At 45.0% G+C, this 20,881-nt stretch overlaps 1 protein-coding gene across 4 annotated transcripts in view; it reads right to left on the bottom strand.

The window, feature by feature from the left end:
* Positions 1–12,692: 12,692 nt before the first annotated feature.
* Positions 12,693–20,881, bottom strand: part of LOC144797609 (B-cadherin-like) — a 696,579-nt gene continuing 688,390 nt past the window's right edge. For all 4 annotated transcript variants that reach the window (XM_078668297.1, XM_078668296.1, XM_078668298.1 and 1 more), the window contains one exon: positions 12,693–14,292. In XM_078668297.1, the coding sequence (XP_078524423.1) occupies positions 14,086–14,292 (207 nt within the window). In that variant the 3' untranslated portion in view covers positions 12,693–14,085. The remainder of the gene's footprint in view (positions 14,293–20,881) is intronic.

Here is a 20,881-nt window from a genome sequence, read left to right as displayed (position 1 = left end):
TGAAGATAGACCTAATTAGTAAGATGGGGACATTAACTGGCAAGGAGGTCTACCCACTCCAAAGTCTTCACCCTCTTCCATACCCTACAGGTTGTGTGGTCTGTTTGGTTATTGTGCTGATCGGAGACCGTATAGGTCCAGGTGGGGGGGAATCAGGTGGTTATTGGACCACAAGGAAGGTTTTGGACGACAGATAGAGAGCAAGCAGTTTGAGACATCAGATTGATAGTGTGAACTGCCAAATGCATAGGTCCCAAAACCAATTGGGGAAAATTGAATGCATGCATGCAGACAACAAAGAGGCTGACTGGGCCGGAGGATCATCAGCATGTAAATTGAAATCCCCCAATACGGTAAAATTGGCCAATTTAAGGGGGTGGGGCAGGGCTGCTTCAACAGAATCAATAAAATCATCTGCGGTTTCTGGGGGACGATAGATAAGTGACCCTGAAAAAGAGGTTTGGGCAGAGTGTGAGGTGATCACCAGGAATACTCTTCACTTCCTTCAGGTCAATGAGCTCAAAATTAGAGCATGTAAGAGGCTGTTTAAATGCTATTGCCACTCCTCTTCGTTTATGGCATATATCCTACTGGACCAGGGAATTCCTCTCCGGAATAGCCATAGTAATGTCCAGCACGAAGACTCATTCATCCACGTTTCAGTCATAAAAAGCACTTTTAGTACACCAGCACTCAAAAGATCAAAAATGTGGAGTGTAGTGATTGGATATTGACGAGAAAAGTAGACAGCTTCTTTTGACTGCTGCCTACCCATGAATGGACTGCAGGATCAGACTGAGGAATACGCAGGGGGCAAATGGGAGAACAATCCAGAGGGGGTACATAATGGGATGTCGGGCAAGGTGCCCGGTCTGAGCTGTCCTTTAGGGTCAAAATACAAGGACAAGTAAAGCGTGAACTGAGGGCTCTAAGCAAACTGCAAGAACAGTGATACTCCAAGTACGGCCCGGGGGACGCATGCAGCCTTCCTGACCTCTACATACGGCCCCCTGAGCAGCAGCACTGGGCTGCGGTTTACTCAACTCAGCATAAACATAAAAAAATGCTAACTATACAGGCCATTAACTTTAGGAATACCATTTGTAAAGATAGCAAACATGTAAAAATACCATAGTCTTTAAAATTCAAAAAGTATTTCATTGACCTGTAAAACTATTTCACCTTAGTAAATCAAATTATAGCAGTGCATTCAGAAGTATTTTTTATTTTTGAGTGATGGCTTTCAAACAGGAATATAGAAGCATTCTTGTTAGGGTGGGAGTGCGGGAAGCATGAATATCATTGGTGATTACATCCAAGCACAGGAGATGGTTTTGTACAGCACATATCCTGAAGTCATGTATTTCGAGGTCCTCTTATGGGTGATAATGAAAAAAGGAGGGAAATTGACATAGAACAATTGCCCAGGGTCACACAATTTGGTCAAGTGGAGAAGACTGGGTATTCATCCCATGTTTTCTGGTTTCACATTGATCAATTGAGTACAGCCAGTAGATATACATGGTTCGCTTCCTCTACACCCACTCCCCCCCCTCACTGGTATCAGTGCGGCCCTCAGTCACACCAAAGACCAAACTTTGCGCCCCCGAGAAAATGTTTGTGAGCACCGATGTGCTAGAATAACAAACCTGGCTGGTTATCAGCACCCCCCCCCCCCCCCAAGCAGCATGGCTGGTGCTGGCCACGGACAGGCTTGGCAAAGTAGGGTCAACAGTAAAGCTGCTCTTCTGTCCTGCAAATGGTGGACTAGGGAGTCTTGTATTACTTGTGTCCCCACCCAGGTCGGCTGCAATTCCTGGAGAGGGGAAGAGTGGCAGGGGCGTTACTCTAGTTTACATGCCATGGGTACCATTTATTAGGGAGTTACAACTGTGTAGAAGCCAATTTATTTGGCATTTCAGTTTAAGGGTAGGGGCACAAGTTATGTAAGATATGGTTAGCAGGCCTCAGTGCACTCAGAGTCGAACAGCCGCCACCATCAGTCAAAAAAATTGGAGGTGGAGAACCACACAATAAAAGGCATTTCCTTAAAGACAATGAATATGAGGGACAGTTTTGATTGCATGAATTTATGCAGGACTCTTGAAATCGGGGAAATCTGTGGAAAGGTGCATGTAAAATCTCCCTGACCAGTTTATAGACAGAACATTTTCTTTGTAAAATTGGTGTGGATATCTGGATGCAAACTCTTGCTATTTTGCGTTTTCTGGGCTTGTGAAAATGTCTACGTTTCGTGTGCCCCATCTCCTGAAAATGTCATCCAATACATTTTGTCTTAGTTCCTGCTCGTGTGAGGCATTTGCTTGTCCGCTTAAACTCTGCTTCACTGTTCTGTTCCCCTAGGAGGTGTATCGCCACCAGGGTTGTGCTTCACTGGAGTGTCAACATTCATATCTACTGTTCTAATTTGGAGAGCAGGAAAAGGTTTTCCCTCGTATTTCAGGCAGCATCGGTGTCTTGTTGTCCTTCGGGAACAGCACTCCGTGACTTTACATGCACCTGGAAGGTTATTAATGCTAGGAAGACTGTCTGGAGTTCCAGCAGATTTGTGTTTCACTGAAGCTGCTGGGCTCCTGAGCCCCCTGGCCTTTAAGTTGCCCATGTGCGCTCTCCAATCCTTGAGGGATGCAGCCATTGTTATGGTCACCGTGGTAGTTTGTAGCCTAAAGGGCCTCCCCATCGTTTCATTCCTTGCGTCTCACCATTTTACTACTTTCTAAAGTTTTACCCACTCGATCCACCCAGCTCCTTGTGGCCTTTTGTTGCAGAACCATTCCTGTATGGGTCGCATGCATAGTCTTGCCTGCAGTATGAGCGGTAAGCAATACGCCATCATGCCAATTAGTTTCAGGACTGTTCGCACTGTGAGACTGACCATCTTGGTAGAGGTGTGCTTGCTCTGTTACTGCCTTTGTCCTCTTGGGCAGAGGGTAGGCACCTGCAGTCTTGAGTTCAGTGTCACTCAGGAATACTTTCTCCTGCTCTGGGGGGGGGGGGGGGGGGGGAGGATTTCTCATGGTTTAAGCTGAATGCCAGCAGTTGTCGAGTGGATATGACTGTATGCATGTCTTGCAGCCCCTTTGGACTTGAGCTTGCTTTCACTAACCAGTCTTCTAGTTATGTGTAGACCTATATTTTGGCTCAGAGGAATGTGATGCTACTTCTGCCTGGCAGCACTCCGTGCCAATTTTACGCTAAAGGGTAGCACCCTGAACTGGTAGAATACATTGTCCAAGACAAATCTGGGTTACACTCAGACTTTGGTTCATTGGTATGGGAAGGTAGGTATCCTTTAGGTCTATGGTAGCCATATTGTCTCCCTTCCTTAGTAGTGGGATTACCTCCTATAGTTTTATCTTAAAATGTTGCTTTCTTATTCATTTGTTCAAATGCGAGATCTAGTATTGCTCTCAGTATTAGATCTTGTTTTGGTAGTAGATGCCCCTTCCAGTCTTAGTTCTATCTTTTTTTTTTTTTAATAAGCTCTTGGACTTCCTCCTGCAGGTGTACAGGTTCTTGTTCCATTAATTATTTTTTCTTAGGGGAAAACGGGATATGGTCTCTTGATGAAATCTATGCCCTAGCTATGCTTTGTTATATTTAGTATCGAATTGTCTGAGCTGCTTGACTTCCATTCCTGGAGGAATCCTCCTATTCTCCCCCCACCTCTGGCATACTGTGCCAGGGTTGTTCACAAAGTCACATGTTTGCTTTGTTCCCCCACTTGTTTGCTGGCCTCTCCCTCTCTGCTCACCATGAAAGGGCCAGCTTGCTGGATGCTGCCACTGCTGTTCTAGTGTGACCTGCTTGCTGAAACCGTGCTTTGGTATTGTTCAGAAGCTGGAGAGAATCCTCCACTGACCATCTCCTAGTTGAAAATCTTCTTGAAGGATCCTCTAAATGTGCCCTTTGCTTTTGCATTTCATGGTCTTTAATCTGTTATAGTGCCTTGTCCACAGCCGTTCCAAATAGGGCTTCCCCTGTGAAAGCATCTTGATTACAGGTGGCCGCACCTCTGCCTTGAATCCCAAGACCCAGAGCCAGGCATGCCCCCTGAGGATTGTGCTTGTGCATATCTGCTTGCTGGCCGTGTCTGCTGCATCCAGTGTGGACTTGAGGAAAGAATTTGAGATGTTCTTGCCCTCTTGGACGAGTGCTTCGGTTCTCTTAAAATCCTCCGGAAGTTGTTGCAGCATACCATACATGTCATCTCACTGCTGGTGTCTTATAGTGCCCGAGGGGTGTTCGTGTTGGCAATGCACCATTACATAGCTGCTTCCATTTGCATCTTTATGAACACAGAGTCCGTCCTCTTGTTTTTCCTCTGGTGGTGGCCCGAAATGATGTTGGTGCACTGTTCCTTTTCCTGGCTGTTGCCACGATTATGGAATCTGCAGTGACATATCCCTTGATGTATTGAGGGACTTGTCTGGTGCGCCTATATTTCTTATACACTTGGGGTGTTACCACCCTTACTGTGGGTGGTTCTCTGAATGCTTCCTTAACCAGGATGCTGGGAAGCTTGGTCAGATGCAGGTTTCCTTCTACAATGGAATGAGTAATTAGAGAAGCAAACAAATCCTCCCTCTCTTCATCAAGATGGACCCCAGAAGTTTCCATTGTACATGGACAGATCATCTCGTGGAGAAGGCTGAGGGGTAGATGTCGACACCATCTGATTCAGGGTTGCGACACCACATGTCGACAAGTTGGACCTAACCCTTAAGTGTAGTGGATTCTTCTTCATTGTAATCCAAGACCTCCTCCTGCTCTTCCATGTTCCGGTGTAGAGGATTTCTCAATATCTGGTTGTCGTTCTCCATATCGCTCTGATTTGAGGATTATGTTGTAAATGTCATCTCTTTATTTATAAGTATATCTAGCCTCTTTTAGGTCTACATCCATGTGTTCTGTGTAGAATTCATCAGGATTCTCACCCATGTCATCAATGTGTGGAGATTCTTGATTACAGTGGGATGTCAAAACCCCTTAAGTTGAACTCCTTTCTTTGCAATGGTTCTGCAGTTTTGGCTGAGACTCAGCACTTCTTGCACTCTACCACAAGTGTTCGTCGTACAACTGCTTTTTTGCAGCAGGCGGTTCTTTAGCCTTCAGCTCTCCGCCCTTGGCCACTTCTTGTGTGCCTGCTGTCGTAGAGGGTTGACTAAAAGATTTGCCCCATTGGTGTACTTTGGTCAGGACCCTGTGTGGCTTGGTTTGTTACGACCTTTGGTCGTAGAATGTTTTGATGTCAAGGCTGGAGTAAACTTCAAGGACTTAAGAGCCTGCGTCTTTTAGCATCTAGGTTACCTTTTCTTGCTTTTTCTATTTAGCATCTATTGCCACCCTCCAGCCTTTCGACATCTACAATTCTTTCCTCAACGTCAGACTTGTCTCCACTGCCGGCTCTGCCTCTGATGTGCTCTGGAGAGGCCCAGGTCATTCAGGGACCAGTGGCCTCTGGGAATTTGCCATGGCGTGCCAAATGCTGTTAAGAGTCCTGCTTACATCATCTTCGTGACAAAGCTGGCACAGGCTTCCCCCCCCCCCCCCCCCATCAAGATTGATAAGACTCAACTTTTTTTGTGTCTTCCATTGACCTTTGGTGCTTTCGTTGGGGGGGGGGGGGGGGGAACTTTGGTGTTGGTCTTTTTGAAGAACTCTTCAGAGACCCTCCATCGTGCTTCCAGACCCAAGGGTGGACAAAAGAATCTGAAGATGGTGACAGGGGTTCACATCTGACATCACACAGTGGATGGACTTCCCACATAATGGTAAACAAAGACACCCAACAGGGGGGGGGGGGGGGGAATAGAAGAAACACTATTCTGGACCCACCCACTAGATGGCAGAATAGATGCACAGCATGTCAATCAAGAGTATTCATAACCTTCAATATTAACTTGTGCCATCAAGTCAGAGTGTAATCTCACATTTAAAAAATGTGGGTCAAAGTTGAATATATCCAATAGAAGAAACCAATCATCCCTGCTTACCAAATCAACTGTCTTTTCAAAATGGGGTAGAAGGATTGCCAGTGGTCCAAGAATGGTATCTGCAAATGCCAGAGCATTGGAGACATGTAATATTGTGCATGATGGCAGGTTTCTGTATGAATCCGGGATATTCATCTGTGACCAATTAATTAATGACTTTGGATAAGCTATTTGCTGGGGGGGGTTTAGGATTATTTTGATTTACTAGATTAACAAGGAAGTAGAATGATGTGATGCACAGCAGTCAGGCGAGTGCTCAGGCTTGTGGATAGTCACCATGTTGGTCTTCCATAGATCGGGCGGACGTTTCCCTGCTCCCCAGGGCCTCAAAAATCAAACCCAGCAATGGACCAATGAGCTGTGATGCCAAAAGAACTCTGCCGGGAATCCATTGAGCCCAGGGGTTTCCCATGGCCAAGTTGATGGAGGATCTCAGGGAGCTAGTCTTTGAAGTCCCTTCCAGTAGGTCTTTACATCTGCTAGGGTTCTATGTGTGAGGACTGGAACAAACCGATCATGTCATTAATTTCGCATGATTGCCCCAGAGTACAGATTCTCATAATAGGAAACAAACTCGAGCTTTGCTCAGATCCCCCTCCTAACCGCTTGTTCATAAGGGAAGCTATGGGTCATATCTGGGTGGGTTAGTACATAGCCAATGAAGGCTTTTGCCAGCCCTTTTCCTCCATTGATAAAACTATGTGGCAATCCATGCCCTCTTCCTTCATTTATCTGCAGTTGCTTTAAGGACATGCGTATACAGGATGTTCTGAATTGTGGCTGGAGAAGAAGCAGCTAAGTGTAGTGCCTGAAGTTCCAATATTCGCTTCAAGGTCTACAGCATTCGTCCGATTACTCAGTCGTTCACCCACATATTTGCTAATATTAGCCTTGCATTGTGGCATTAAACACTTCTCCCAGAATCCCAGGAAATTACAGTGAGTTCACAGGCTCAGTGAAAGGAGTATCAATTTCATCTACAATGTATTTATTGTAGTCTGGATCAACCAGACATTTACAAAATTGGTTTGATCCGCACACATTAATGACAAGAAAATAAATTCCACCAAGTGCGATTCACACATTTCTTTATGCTTTTTCTTCACAAGTAGCCATTGCATTTCGTCCTATTATAGGACTTCAGGGCTCATCAATAATCCGTTGTGCTATATTACTGTTCTCACTTCTCAGGTTGAGTTGACTTTAAGGTGGACAGGACTGGTATTATACAGTATATTCCTTTAAGCGGTGTTTAGGTCAAGGTCGACCTTAGTAACTTTCAAAGCATATTCAGGGCATATAACCCTACTTCCGCGTCATTCCACCATCCACTCAACCTGAGAAGTGGGAACACTAAAATAGCACAGATTGTTGATGAGCCCTGAAGAAGTCCTATAATAGGACGCAACGCGTTGGCTACTTGTGAAGAAAAAGCATAAAGACTACAGAAATGTGTGAATAATCTCACTTGGTGGAATATATTTAATGTGTGTAGATCAAACAAAAATTTGGTACATTTCTGATGTGAAATGTACTTTCACATATTGAGAAACTATGGTGTCTTGTTTCTTTTGATCACCACAACATATGTATATAACTTCCTGAGATAATAAATAAGTGCGGTTTCATATCCAAGACCTCTTTTGTAAATCACAACCACCAGGTATCCAGCCAAGACACTTACACCTCCTGGGCCCACCCACCACCTCAGCTCAAGCAGAGAATGTTCAGAGGCCCCCAGTGGACATTAACTGCATTTCAGTGTTTGGCACCAGGAAATAATCAAGGCGGGAGAATGCCTCCATGAGCCCCAGAGTAATATGTAAAACCTTTTACCCAAGGAGGAGTGTCTTTCAGGTATCTATTATGCCAAAATACAGGATACTTGTTTATGGGGAGGGCGGCATATCAGCATCAATCCTTAAGTGGGAACAGTTCTTGCTGCATAAAAATTAATTTATGGATCCCGATAGAAAACTTGGAGTGGTCACTTTAAGTCCAAAACTGGCAATGACAGCCTGGAAAGAGTCAGACGTGGTGTCCCTTTTCAAAAAACCCACTGGCACAGACATGAATAAGAGCCACTTTTTTGTTGTATTTCACAAATGGACATAATAGCCGGTATATCTGTGACCAAGTCTTGAAAGACCAGCAAAGATAACTGGCGTTCACATGTGGCTGCAGCAGCTTAAGGAGCTAGTGAGTATTGGAAGCCCTAGACCGGCAAGTACCTCAAAGAGACATTGAGTGATACACTTCGTCACTAGGACCACTTGACTGTGTTGGACTCAAACAGCACCTACTCATCGCAGCTCAAAATTAAGTAGCGCAAAAGAACCCCCCAAAAAACCCTTGATTGCATTCTTCCGCACCTCGGACTGAACCCCCGTTATTTAGATCCAGATGGTGTTCCAAGAGCGGGTACCAGTGCTTAGGTGTAAAATGCCCCATAAAACAGTCCCATGGAAAGGCACTTGATCAAAGCTGCCATGACTCAAGTCACTTCTTGATTGTTCAGAGCAAACTGTACAGGAAAAGAGTCTTGGACTTTAAAGGCAGGGGAGTGGGGAAAAAACTGTTACAGCAATGGATTGACATGCAAAGGTTGCTACATTCAATTTGCTTCCACACAGAAAGGCGTGAGAGGCAGTACCATAGTCTACCATCTTTGGCAGACAAGAGTCCAACGCACTGCAGGCACAAGCGTTGTGGGATAGATCCTAGAACTGTGACTGGCAGAGATGGAATACATTGAAACCAGTTAGATGTGTAATCAGGAGGAGGACTTTGAATAACTAAGATCTTAGCCCCTCAAAGATACTCTAACTTGGGATATCCGAAAATACAATTCTTAAAGCTTTGTCCTGGCATGCTCCAGTGCACCGAGAACCTTCCACTGTGGCTGCGGGCGTCATCTCCAACTTCTTGCACCCTGTGCAAAAATGGCAGAGGAGATATCGATCTATGCTCCTGTAAGGATATGTCGCAGGAAAGGAGATAGTTGCTAAAAATCCCCTTCAATCATAGGGAAATTCGCTCAAGGAGGCAAGCAGTTCTTGCATGCTTGGAGTCAGGACACCAGAACTAAATTGCATACTGGTAAGATTTCTTGTATTAGTCGAGCAAAGAATGCCACCATACCATCAAGCCTCACCTGGGATTCAGAGCAGACTTACCAGAAACCACTCTGCATAGGCCTAGTCATTCAGAACTGCTGGCAGCTTTATACACCGGGATCCTAGCACAATCCATCCAACTAAAGAATAGAGGCCGTTCCCACTAATGTAGAGCTGGGTAGCCAATATTGTGGTTAGCAGCTTCGAAACACCGTAAAGCACCTTTCTGTACAGATTGCAGTGGCTGATTTGGCAATAAACTCTGTTGCTGGTGTAAGGAATGCAGTCAGTGCAATTTGCACTAGCACCAAAGTGACGTTTTAACTGTTAGTAATCCAACTTATTTAACGTTTTTAATGCTTATGGAAATTATGAATGCACCTTATATTTTATCATGTTCTTATGGTTTTAATTGAAGCTTTTTTTTATTTATTGTTCTTAGTACAGCAAACTAACAAACACCTCGAGTTAGCTATCAGCCTATACATAATGCAATAATAAAGTAATAAAGTCCAAAATAAGGTCCACGTTATTTATATTTTAGTTTTCAAGAGAGACAAATTCATGACTCATAATAATCTCGGAAGGAGACCCAAATTTTAATGCCCAGTCTTTTTTTCCTTGATCCTTTAATTGAGAATAAGCTCCACTCCAAATTATATAAGCTCAACATTTTAGCACGCCATTGCAGAAAGTCCGGTGGTTTTTCCTGTAGCCATTCCCTGGCGATACAGAGGCGTGCCACTGTCATTGCAAGAAAAAAAATGCCGGTGTGGAAAAAGTATATCCAAGTTGTTGTCTTTCTGTATTTTTCCTAACAGCATCATTGCTGGAGAAATAACTATCGTTGTTTTAATCACTGAAGAAATAAACTTTTCCAGGTGCTCAATAAATCCCTTTAACTTAAGACAGTTATAAAAAACATGTATCGCTCCAGCATCCTCCTCACCACAACGGAAGCATTTACCCTGACTTTCCAATATCCAATTCGCCATTCTCTTGGGCGTATAATATGAATCATATAGTGACTTAAGAAACTGAGCTTTCAAATTTGCCGACATGAGCCCTTCCTTAGATAAAATTAACAGATCCTCTATATTAATCTCGGAATCACCTAACGACTCAATTTCAACTGCACTCTATGTCATCTTTTTTAGCAGAGATCAAGGATTGATAAATTACTCCAATTTGAGCTGATCTACGTATTTCTTCAATAACTTGTTGATTTAAACTCCCACCCCTTCGAGTTAAATAATCCCGTATTTGGAGGTATTTAAAAAAATACCATCTAGGCAGTAAATATTCATCCTTGATCTCTTCAAAAGATTTACACTTCCATTAACCATGTGTCCTAGCGTCTTAATACCTTTTTGCTGCCATTTATTAGCCAGTACATTGCATTAAACGGAGTGTAATATGAGACTCTTGGTAATTCCATATTTTTCATATACCATTTCCAAACCTTGAAAGCCCCCATGGTCACCTTGAACCTTGTTCGCTTGAAATAACTCCCCATCAATTTATTTTACAAAAATAAGTTTTGCATTAGACCTCAACTGCATATCAAAAATATTTGGCATGTTGACATCATCCATTTCATTAACTCCTGTTATTAAATTTTTCATTTTCAATAAAAAACAACAAATGAAAAAATCAGGTACTCCCATTCCTCCCCTTAAAATTGGCATCATATATTTCATTGCCCTTCTAGGTCTCCCCGGGCTCCATATAAACTTCCCGCATTTAGATTGCAAGTTCTGTATCTTATCCTTAGTGATTTCTAAAGGTATTGATCTAAACAAATAGAGTACCTTTGGCAATATATTCATTTTTATCACATTCGATCTTCCAATGATAGTTAAATACAGCCTTTCCCATCTATCCAAGGATGCCGTGATTTTTAGCATTAAAGTATTCCAGTTAACTTTCACAATTTCCGCCATATTTGCCCTGATTAGAATTCCCAAATAGGTCACCTCTTTAACCACCCTACTATCAGACAATTGTATCAGAACAAAGAATTTGAGTTTGTCTCGTTCAATTTATAGCCTGTTATCAATCCAAATATCTGTGCTAATCGTTCAATTTCTTTAATTGCTGTTGCAGGATTAGTTACCACTGCTATGTCATCGGCGTATGCAAACACCGAAAAATAAAGATTCTGAACTTTATAAGGGGTGATCAAAATATTCTGGTCTAATAACTCAATAAAAGGGTTTATGTAAATAGCAAATAAAAGAGGAGAGCACGGGCAACCTTGTCGTGTACCTCGTGTTATAATAACTTTATAAGAAAGTTGGCCCATGACTGAAATCTTTGCTACTGGGTTTAAATACAAAGATTTTATTGCTCCAATGAATCTTCCCCCAAATCCCATTTTACTCATTTGCCAAAGATACTCCCATTGCACACGATCAAACGCTTTTTCCGCGTCCAGCAGAATCAGCCCTAAATCATTCTTATATACTGAAGCCGTATCAAAAAGAGATATAACTGTATTTACATGTTCTGTCGTCCCCCTTCTAGGGATAAATCCATGTTGATGTGAAACTAAAGAGGTAATACAATCTGACAGCCGATTAGCTAAAATTTTAGAGTAAATTTTATTGTCAGTTTAACAGCGAAATCGGTCTATATGACCCTACACAATCTGCTGGTTTCCCTTTTTTACAAAAAACGGCAATAGTAGCTTCCGCCCATGTTCTTGGGGGATTCCCCACCTGAGCTTCCCTCACTATTTTTAGAAGTTCCTTTTTAATGTCATGGTAAAATTGTAAGTATATTTCACTTGGTAGTCTGTCGGGACCAGCGGCTTTGCCCTTTGCTAAACTATTAACAGCTCTATCCAACTCCTCCTCTGTAATTATATCCTCTAGGCCCAAAGAGACGGTGGGGTCCACCTTTTTTAGGCCCCTTGCGAATAGTGTATTCCAATTTAATCCTGAACAAAGTGGTCCCTCATATAGCTCAGAGTAAAATCGTTGAAAAATTTTAAGTATCTCTTGTGGTGCCGATTGTATCGTACCTTCAGAGTCTCATTTGAGCAATATTTCTGGCCGACTCTTTAATGCGTAATTGAATCGCCAGCCTTCGCCCGATTGTTTCACCATATTCATGGGCATCCATTTTTGAAGATAGATACTTCTTAGCATTTTAATTGAAGCTTTTGCATTGCAATGGTTTTAACTATGCAAAAGAAATAAAAAAGAAAAAGCAGTTTGAAGTGTAATCAGGAGGAAGTTCTGTGAAAGAAAAGTTTGCCCAACTGCATGTGCATTTAGGGGAAATGACCATCTCACTTGAGCAGATAAAAAGGGCAGATATTTGTGGGTATATACAGTTCAAAAACTATTGTGGTGCTCTGCACCTAAGGCATCTTTTCGGTAGTGACTATACACGAAAAACCCCACAAGTATTTGAATCTGGTCGCCCAACATTTAAAGCCTTGAACGCTATCTTACTGGAAGCAAAACAAAAAATTAATCCCTACTTCTCACTCAAAAACTTCAAAGCAATAATTAAAGACTTTCTTGTGAAAAAGTAACACATCTATAAAGTAAAAAACAAGTGGCATCATGCTCCTTTAATAAGTTCCATTAGGCACTTTACATAGTTTTTATTTCTATTATCTCAATATTCTTCATAGTATACAATAAAACACAATATTCCCTATAAATAAATCAAGATTATATATAAAACGTCAAGTTTTGCTAGGCTGTCTAGCAACAAGAACAAATGTGAAGTGACATGAACAGGTGATTAGTGTGGCTCTCTCAGTGCTCCACATACCACTTTGGGGATACTGGCGTAGTTACAGAAAACTGATGCCCACTGCCATTCTTCTCACATGAATGTTTGGGCCTCACACACCCCTGTATGTGCCAATGCAATGTCATAAGAGCTGTGCAACTTCACGTACCTTTCATGGGCACTTGTAAAGTCAGAGTGTGCCAAGAAGCACAGCTCTCATGTGTAGGACAGTACCATTCCTGAAAACAGAATGGTCGTCTGCCCATTCAAGAGCATGACAGCATCACAATCCAGCACACTGCTTGGGTGTACAGTGGAATAAGATATGTGGAGGTTTTCACAGCGCGCATAAATTGATTTTAACACATTTAATACGACTTAACTCCTATTTCATTCACAATTTAAATAATGAAAACAATTGTAACGAGGCGGGAGTTGCCTTTGGTTTTTGCCAAATTAAATATGTTTGTGTGGCCGAACAAATCAAAGTACAACTTCACACCCATCTTTGCTAAAATTAATGTTCTAGTACTAAAACATGTTACTCAAAGGTTAACTAGATTGTGATATTCCACGTCAAACAGTCCACCAGAAATGGTTAACTAGACTGACATTTCACGTCACAAAAAGTCCATCAGAGAAGTCCTTGCATGGCCTGGACACTGCAACAAAGACCATCAAAGTAACTTCATGCAGACATAAGGATGTCCCCCAGACCGAAATGTCCTGCCTGTAATAGCTAGGACAACCCCCATGCTTACTGCCAGGCAATGGTCACTTATATTACAAAACTTAAAAAGCAATTTCTCGATCCAGGAGCAGTCACAGCTTTTATACATGAAACACAAGAAGCGGTTTGGACCAGAGACCACGAAAATGTCCACATCGATGGTAAGAGGATCAGCTTCTTTCAAATGTGTGGACCGGGATAAGGAAAAAAAAAAAACTACCCCCCAAAAAATGTACGATGTTTTAAGAGAAATGCAATAAACTGGCGATGGCCGCTTGCATGCCAGTAGCAAAATTCATTAAAACTGTAGTCAAAAGAAGCCACGGTTGAAATAAAGACAAACTCCTCCAGATCGGACCCAGGAGGATAACATTGCTCAGTTTTCGATCATTCAACATTGTCTCCAGTGGAAATAAAGGCACCTGCTAAAAGTTGAGGGGCAAAATAAAGTACCACGGCATGCACCCTCAAACTAGTCCTCTTCTCCTCCGTACATGTCAGCCAGTTTTCGGAAACGTGGACCCCAGTCATTCATGCAGTCATAGTCTTGGTCTTCATCTGAATTGGAGGAGTTCAGAGAGCTGAGGGACGCAGCCTCTGAGCAACTGCCCTCATAGTCAAACACCAGCAGGGAGTCATATGGTGGGGCTGTGGGGTCATTATCTGTGGTCCTTCGGTTCTAGATGGGTAAAAAACACAAAAAACAGGGATCAGCGTTTTAACCTACACACCTTGTGGTTCTAGTTATTCATTCTATTTTTAATTTAACTGAGATAATCATGATCTTTCCTTCACATGAGCTAGAGATAAATGGTTTGCTTTTGGCCAAATGTACAACGAAGCGCACCAATAATATGCCTTAAATGGAGCTCATAGATCCTCGCGTGCACTAAACTAGAACATCACCTCAGCCAGAAAACCATAGATCCAACTCTGCAGCACAAGCCCAGCACAGACATGCCATTGAGGTGTGGGCCAATATGGTCAGAGCAGTACTACCCACCATGAACAACCATGAAGACAGACTACTGAGCATACATATGAAGGCATCCAATCACACTGGCTACCATCAGCTACCCACCACACAAATTTGCCAAGCAATGGACATCCATTCAAACTGAGAAAAAAACGTAACCTATTTGGATGCTCGACCACCACAACCTGTAATCACACCTCAACTCTAAAACCAACATTCATCCTACTGAACACCCTTCTCTGCAAAATGCCACCTTGGAGCCTGATGTGATGGAAAGGTTTGGAACGTTATCTCGGACTAGTTAAAGGTGCTGTGATGCTATATATGGCACCAATTAACAATACACCCCTCAATGTTTATAAACCGTTTTTAGCAGGTCTTATTTTAACTCCCTTTTAATATGTATATAGCTGTACTGATGTCAAGTAATTGATGCAAACAAACACCATAAAAAACTTAAGGGACAAAAATACCCAGTTCAAGGTTCAATGCCAGTCTGGAGACACGCGAGAGAAAAATGAGGGCAAGGAAACTGAGCAAATCAGTATAGGGTGAGACACTCCTCGACTTTAAACGCCTCGAATGGATGGGGCGTTGTCAGAAAGCTGGTGGTCAAGGTGCTGAATCTGATGTGCAGCTACACCTCATCCATTCTGCCCGAGATAGATGTTTGTGCAGGTCCGCGTCAGCTTTAAGGGCATCATGCATCCGGGAAGGGGGCGATGCCACTGGGGCACCTAATCAGAGGCAGGAAAGATAAGGGCCCAAACCTACTCTAAATCCGCTTGGCAGCATGACCGAGATGTAGCCCCATGAGTGCATTAAAGCACAAGGGATTAGTGAACTCACTCGAGCATTAAACCACTGCATTAGCCTGTTAATGCAGAGACGCCATTTACCAGGAGCAAGCAATTTATACTGTAATGGTGGAAACACAATCCATTAGAAGGCATCTCTCCGCTTACCAGTCACTCATTCCAGGAGCCCGACTGCTCATGAGGCTTCTTGTAATGGGTTCAGTCCATTTACAGGAACCTAATCTGAACTCTCCTCCCCCTCGTGCAAGCTTAAGTGTAGAACAACAACATTTATCTGATTCTTTTCACGTGCTTTCGGGTTTTCCAGCAAGTAAAATCCAACCCTACCTCCACAGCCCTGTTCATCATTCTCCATCTGTACAAATGCCTTTCACAGTAGTGTTCACTGCACATCTTCCCAAGTCACACCCACTGAACCACGCCCCCCACATTTACATGGATGAAAGGAGGAGTCAAGAATGGATGGATGGGCTACAGGTAGAACCAAACATGGTGGCCCGCTACATTAACTGGGCGGCTGCAGCATCTTAAAAGATGAACATTCAACTTCCAGATTTATAAAGGAAAGGAATCGTCCTGCGTTACTAGATGCACTGGCCACTGTGGGGCAAACTGTAAATACAACAACCTGGAGAGAGGTAAATATATGGGGCAGTAGATTGTGGTGAGCTGAAACGAATAGTTTTCTTACCTGTCGGTGTAGTTTTGCAGCTTGAAGATCTTTCTGGATTCACTATGCTGTGCATTATTCCGCGGTCTTGTGGTTGGGTCCGGATTCGTAGTCTTTTCTTTGTTTTTTTTTTTTTTTTTTTTTCTCTTTGCCCAGGTGGGCGTCGGCGTCACACCCCCTTTGGGTGTATTTCCGGTGACGTCGGCATGCTTCCTGCGGAAGCTCCCACTCTTGGGCGCCATCTTCGGGTTCTTTTTTTCCGTGTTTCTTTCGTTTCCGAAGTAATGGCAATGTTCTTCTTAGTTTGTATTTACCGCTTTGTATTTTCAAAGTCTATTCTTTAGTTAACCACCTCTTCTCTCTCCAGCCTCATCTTTCTGGCGGAGGTGGGTGGGTTCGCTAGTGAATCCAGAAAGATCTTCAAGCTGCAAAACTACACCGACAGGTAAGAAAACTATTCGTTTTGCAGCGTGAATCTTTCTGGATTCACTATGCTGTGCATAGATTTTGTAGCGGTTTCTCATCTCTGTGGCGGCTGGGTGGAAGATGAGCGTTGGGTGTTGAATATGTGCTGTAGCACCTTCTGTCCCACTTGAGCTTCCTTGTTCATTTGTATGTCCACACAGTAGTGCTTCGTGAACGTGTGCACCGAAGCCCATGTTGCCGCCAGGCATATGTCCTCTATGGGTGTGTTAGCCAGGAAGGCTATTGTAGCGCCCTTCTTCCTGGTGGAGTGGGCACGTGTCCCCTCAGCCAGTTCCTGTCCTGCCCGTTTGTGGCAGAGTTGGATTGTTTGTGCGATCCATCGTGCAATGGTCCTTTTGGTTACTGCTTTGCCCATGAAGCTGTTTGCGAAGGACACAAAAAACTGTTTCGTTTTCCTGTGCCCCTTTGTCCTTTCAATGTAGTGCATGACTGCCCTTCTGGCGTCCAGGGTGTGCAGAGCTCTCTCTGCGCTGGTTGTGGGTTTTTGGAAAAAACTCGGTATCTGTATAGACTGGTTCATGTGAAAATTGGATACCACCTTCGGCATGAAGTGTGGGTCAGTCCTCATCACAACTCTATCGTTGTGTATTTGTATGTATGGTTCTTGTAGCGTCAGCGCTTGAAGCTCGCTTACTCTGCGTAAGGACGTTATCGCAACCAGGAAGGCTGTTTTCATAGTTAGCATCTTTAGGGAGGCCTTGTGAAGTGGTTCAAAGGGCTCTTTCATGAGTTCCGTTAGGACTGTGTTCAAGTTCCATGCAGGTGGCGGCACCCGCTTGGGTGGTGCGATCCTTTTCGCTCCTTCTAGGAATCTCTTCACCACCTGTGATGTGAAGAAGCTCCTGCACGTTTCTCCCCTTGTGTAGGCTACTATCGCTGCCAAGTGAACTCTTAACGAGGATGAGCTAAGGTTCTTCTCCAGTAAGTGCGTCAGGTACCTTAGCACTGTGGAGTCCCTCTTCATCTTATTGTGGAGTCTTTCCTGTCTGCACCATATTGTGAATCTTTTCCATTTCGCAACGTAGCACTTTCGAGTGCTGGGCCTTCGTGCCTCCCGAAGTACCCTCAGGGTGCTTTCTGGTAGTCTCAAATGTGCGAACTCTATGTCCTCAGGAGCCACGCTACTAGGCTCATGCTCTCTGGCTCTGGATGCAGTACCTCTCCGTTCTGCATGGACAGTAGATCTTTCCTCCTGCTGAATCTGTGGGGTGCACACTGTGTCATCTCCATGATCTGCGAGTACCAGGTCTGCCTCGCCCACTGCGGTGCGACCAGTATCAGTGTCATGTTGCTCGCTCTGCACTTGCTCAGTACTCTGTGCATCAGTGGTATCGGGGGAAAGGCGTAGGCAAATGTCCTTGACCAATCTATCCATAGGGCATTCCCCAGTGTCCCCTCCTCGGGCTGCCTGGATGCGAAGTTTTGGCATTTTGCATTCTGGCGTGTGGCAAACAGGTCCACCGATGGTGTCCCCCACCTGTCGAACAGGTATCTTGTCTCCTGAGCATTGAGCTCCCACTCGTGGGATGCCGATGTCTGCCTGCTGAGCCAATCGGCTTGTATGTTGTCCTTCCCTGGTAGGTGTATGGCTAGCAGGTCTATCTTGAGAGGGATGGCCCATCTCCATATCTCCTGCGCCAGCGTTGAAAGCGGTGCGGACTGTGTGCCCCCCTGCTTGTTGATGTAGAACATCGCAGTGGTGTTGTCTGTTTGTATCAATACCCTGTGCTTGTACAGTCTTGTTTGAAAGGCCTTCAGTGCAAGGAAGATTGTCTTCAATTCTAAGTAATTGATGTGCTTTGTGGCATCCGTCGGTGTCCACAGTCCCCTCACCTTGAGCTCCTCCATGTGAGCGCCCCATCCCTTCAGGGATGCGTCTGTGGTGATGGTCACTGTTGGCGTTGGGGGCGTTAGAGGCTTTCCCCTTGCTATGTTCTCCATGGTCCACCATGTCATCTCCTTCTGCACTGCGTGCGTTACAACCACTAGATCCTCCCAACTGCCTGTAGCTTGTGACCATTGCTCCTGTAGCCATTCTTGAATGGGTCTCATGTGGAGTCGTACATTCGGTACCAGGTGGATGCATGATGCCATCATCCCCATGATCTTGCTCGCCGTCCTCACTGTCCGAGCTTGTCCCTTCCGGTAGAGGCGAGTTTCCTTCACCAGCGCCCTCGCCCTCTTCTCGCTGGGGAACACCTTGCCCTGTAAGGTGTTGATCTGTGCTCCCAGGAAGATCTTCACTTGTTCCGGCTCCATTGATGATTTCTTCCAATGGATGGAGAACCCCAGGTTTATGAGCGTGCTGGTCACTGTATGTGCGTGCAGCTTGCATTTCTGGTATGAGTTTGCTTTCACCAGCCAGTCGTCCAGGTAAGGGTATACATGTATTCCCTGCCTTCTTAGGTGCGCTGCGACTGCTGCGAGGCACTTTGTGAAAACTCTTGGTGCCGATTTTAGACCGAAGGCCAGTGTCGTGAACTGGTAGTGGCTTTCTCCGACGGTGAACCTGAGCATGTGCTTGTGCTTCCTGTTCATTGGGATGTGCAGGTATGCGTCTTTGAGGTCTATAGTGACCATGAAGTCCCCGGTCTGCAACTGTGGGAGCACCTCTTGCAGGGAGGTCATTTTGAATTTTTGCGTTCTTATGAATTTGTTCACGAACCGTAAATCGAGAATGGGCCTCATTGTCTCGTCTACTTTTGGTACCAGGAAGTATGTTGAGTATACTCCTGTGTTTCTTTCCTTGAAGGGTACCCTTTCTATGGCCTGCTTCTGCAGGAGTTCTTTTGCTTCTTCCTGAAGGCACTGCAGCTGCTTGCTTGCTAGCGGCTTTCTTCTTGGTTTTCTGTTTGTTGGCCTCGCCTCCAACTCTATGCAGTATCCGAATTGGATAATGTTGAGGATCCATTTGTCTGATGTGATTCCTCTCCACTCCTGGAGGTGGAATCTTAATCTTCCTCCCACTGGTGTCCTGTGGTCGTAGGTGTCTAGTTTGTCTTGACCCATCTGTACGTGCTGCCCCCTGGGATCTTTTTTGTGGGTGGGCACACGGATTTTTTTGAAGTCACTTGGAGGTGGGCTGCTGGCCCCCTCTTCTATTTTGTCCCCGTCCATTTCTCCCTCGAAAGGACTGGCCTCTTTGTTGGTACTGCCAGGGCTGTTTCTGATGGCCCTGCTGACCCTGCGAGTCTGCCTGGTGCGTTTGCTGGAAAGCCTGGTGTGATGTACCTGGCTGGTTTCCGCCTCTTCCGCCGGGCCTCCGTGACGGGGTGCCCCTCTTGTTCCCTCTGAACTGCAATGCTCCCATGGATCTTGCTGTTTCGTTATCCTTCTTAAGTTGGCTGAGTTGCTCATCAACTGTTTGTCCGAAAAGCGTACTGCCGTTGAATGGTGTGTTCAGGATGCTGTGTTGCACCTCCGGTTTGAAACCGGATATCCTGAGCCAGGCGTGTCTCCTTTCCGTGACGCCCATCATCATGAGCCTGCTGGCGGTGTCTGCCCCATCCAGGGCCGTCTTAAGGCAAGAATTTGCAGCATTCTTCCCCTCTTCAATTAGCTTTTCGGCTTTCTGCTTGGCATCCTGGGGCAAGTCCTTCACCAACTGCCCCAGTCCCTCCATGATTTGGTACATGTGTCTGTTTACCAGGGCGTTGGAATTAGCCATGCGCCAGTGGGTCGCGGCATTCCGTTCGATCCTTCTGCCCACCAGATCCATCCTTTTGCTCTCTTTATCCGGTGGCGGGCCCGAGGTAGTGGGTACGTTAGCCCTCCTCCTTGCTGTGGCCGTGATAATGGAGTCTGCGGAGACCGTGCCCTGAATGTAGGCCGGGTCCTTTGCGGCATGCTTGTACTTCTTCTCAGTTCTGGGAGTTACTGCCTTGCATGTTGCGGGCTCCCTGAAAGCTTCCTTCCCCTGAGCCAAGACGCTCTCGAGCATCGGGAGGAACTGGCTCCTCGTTTGTGTTGGGAGCAATGTTTCCAGAAGGAAGTCTGCTTTCTGCTTCTCTTCGTCGAGCTTGAGCTTGAAAGCTGCTGCGGCAGATTGTATCACCGCGTTGTAGGCCCCGATGTCGTCCGGCGGCGAGGGCCTCGAGGGGTAGGTGTCGACCACCTCCTCCGGGCTGTCGGTGTCGACATCGATGTAATCTACCTCCTGAAGGTCATAGGGCGCCGACTCTGTGTCTGTCCTGCCCTCATCTTCCTCCCCATAGCTGTAGCTCTCGTGGGGATTCTCGTACTCCTCCTGGTCGTCGAACACCTCGACGTCCTGGTCTTGCTCGGTGACTTCGGCGACCTCTTCTTCTTCCTCCTCGAC

The sequence above is a fragment of the Lissotriton helveticus genome, chromosome 12, assembly GCF_964261635.1.
Source record: "Lissotriton helveticus chromosome 12, aLisHel1.1, whole genome shotgun sequence".
NCBI classification, from domain to species: domain Eukaryota; kingdom Metazoa; phylum Chordata; class Amphibia; order Caudata; family Salamandridae; genus Lissotriton; species Lissotriton helveticus.
This window is presented reverse-complemented; position numbering and strand designations above follow the sequence as displayed.